At 49.0% G+C, this 2,462-nt stretch overlaps 1 protein-coding gene across 1 annotated transcript in view; it reads left to right on the top strand.

Annotated features, from left to right (window-relative positions):
- Window positions 1–2,462, top strand: part of LOC122559229 (sodium- and chloride-dependent creatine transporter 1-like) — a 107,816-nt gene that overhangs the window by 44,334 nt on the left and 61,020 nt on the right. Inside the window, exon 4 of the mRNA XM_043708608.1 lies at window positions 995–1,259. Within this exon, the coding sequence (XP_043564543.1) occupies window positions 995–1,259 (265 nt within the window). The remainder of the gene's footprint in view (window positions 1–994; window positions 1,260–2,462) is intronic.

Below are 2,462 nucleotides of genomic sequence, written 5' to 3'. Positions count from 1 at the left end.
CTGACACCCCCCACCGTGACCCCCTCACTCTGTGCTGGTACCTGCTGCATTCCCACTCCCTCCCACACACAGTGATTCTCTCCTCTGGTTTGTGGACCTTCTCCCATCCCCCACCTTATTCTAGATTTGACAGGATTTGAAGATTATGGAGTTACTTCCTCATCATGGCCCTCAGCTTGGGGTTTGGAAAGAATGTGTTAGATGGTGAGCAGTTTTTGTTTCCTTATTAAAGCAAAGCTCTGATTTCATTCGAGTCAGTTCAGAGGAGGTACTCTCGGATGATCCCTGGGAGGAGAGTGTGGTGCTGGAAAAGCACACCAGGTCAGGCAGCGTCCGAGGAGCTGGAGAATTGATGTTTCGGGCAAGGGACCTATTCCTGATGAAGGGCGTTTCCCTGAAACGTTGATTCTCCTGCTCCTCGGAAGCTGCCTGACCTGCTGTGCTTTTCCAGCGCCGCACTCTCGACCGTGATCTTCAGCATCTGCAGTCCTCACTTTCTCCTGATCCCTGGGATGTAGCGATTGCCTTATGTGCAAAGGCTAAACAGGTTGGGACTCTGCTCCCTGGGGTTTGGAAGAATGAGGGGGTGATATTCACTGAAACATTGAGGATTCTTAAGGGGCTTGACTGGGTCAATACTGAGAGGATGGTCCCCCTAATGGGAGGGTCAAGGACCAGAGGGCACAGTCTCAGAATAAAGGAGCACCAGTTTCAGACTGAGATGGGGAGGAATTTCTTCTCTCAGAGAGTTGAGAGTCTTTGGAACTCCTTACCACAGAGAGCTGTGGGGGCAGGGTCCGTGTGGGTATTTAAGGCTGAGATCAATAGATGTTTGATCAGTTGGGGAATCGAGGATTACAGGGAAAGGGCAGGAAAGTGGATGTAAGGAATGTCGGATCATGGTCCTATCTAATGGCAGAGCAGGCTCGAAGGGCTGAATGGCCTCTGCCTGTACCTATTCCTTATGGTTCTTTATGGTTTTTGCCCTTTCCAGGTTTGGGCTTCGCTTCGATGGTGATTGTGTTTTTCTGTAACACGTACTATATCATGGTGCTTGCCTGGGGTTTGTATTATCTTATCCATTCCTTCACCAACAATCTTCCTTGGGCAACGTGCGGAAACTCATGGAACACTCCAGAATGTACTGAAGTCTTCCGGCATGATCAATGCCATAACGGGACCATCGTAAACTCCACAGCCTTCAATGTGAGCTGTGACGAGTTGGTGGACAAGCGCTCACCCATCATTGAGTTTTGGGAGTAAGTGTGAACTCAGACTGAAAGTGAAGATGCTCTTAATCTCAAACCCTTTGTGATTTGTTCATATTTTCATCTTTAGGGTAAAGAAAGTAATTTCTTGTTAACAAATATATATCCGAAAAACTGTGAATGTTGGAAGTCAGAAACAAAAGCAGGAATTGCTGGAGAAACTCAGCAGGTCTGGCAGCAAATGTGGAGAGAGAAACCAAGTTAACGTTTCGAGTCCAGTGATCATTTTTCACAACACTGGACTCACAACATGAACTCTGTTTCTCTCTCTGCAGATGCTGCCAGACCTGAGTTTCTCCAGCAACTTCAACAAATATATTTCCAAGGTGAGAGATAACAACCTCAGCAGCTCCCCATCAAACTGCTGATCAGGGAGGTGATGAAAGGGCTCCTCAACAGTGCTATCAGGCAGCCCTGCTCAGCAATAACCTGCTCAGCAATAACCTGCTCAGCAATGCCCACATCACACTGCAAGGGACAGCAAGGGGTTAGATAAAACAGTAAAGGGAGCTTTACTCTGACTTTATCCCCGTGCTGTACCTATTGGATTAGATTATTTACAGTGTGGGAACAGGCCCTTCGGCCCAATAAGTCCACACCGACACGCAACCCACCCAGACCCATTCCTCTACACTTACCCCTTTGCCTAACACTAGGGGCAATTTAGCATGGCCAATTCACCTAACCTGGACATTTTTGGACTGTGGGAGGAAACCGGAGCACCCGGAGGAAACCCACGCAGACACAGGGAGAACGTGCAAACTCCACACAGTCGCCTGAGGGGGTAATTGGACCCAGGTCTCAGGCACTGTGAGGCAGCAGTGCTAACCACTGTGCCACCGTGCTGCCCACTGGGAGTGTTTGATGGGGGACAGTGTAGAGGAACCTTTACTCTGTATTTAACCCCTTGTTGTCCCTCTCCTGAGAGTGTTTGATGGGGGACAGTGTAGAGAGAGCTTTACTCTGTCCCCATCAAACACTCCCAGGACAACGATAGCACTGGGTTAGATACAATGTGGAGGAAGCTTTACTCTGTATCTAATCCCATGCTGTCCCTGTCCTGGGAGCGTTTGATGGGGACAGTGTAGAGAGAGCTTTACTCTGTATCTAACCCCATGCTGTCCCTGTCCTGGTGGTGTTTGTTGGGGGACAGTGTAGAGGAAGCTTTACTCTGTATCTAACCCCGTGCTGTCC

Source organism: Chiloscyllium plagiosum, chromosome 18 (assembly GCF_004010195.1).
Source record: "Chiloscyllium plagiosum isolate BGI_BamShark_2017 chromosome 18, ASM401019v2, whole genome shotgun sequence".
NCBI lineage: Eukaryota > Metazoa > Chordata > Chondrichthyes > Orectolobiformes > Hemiscylliidae > Chiloscyllium > Chiloscyllium plagiosum.
Note: the sequence above shows the minus strand (reverse complement) of the source record. Positions and strands in the feature narration are given on the sequence as shown.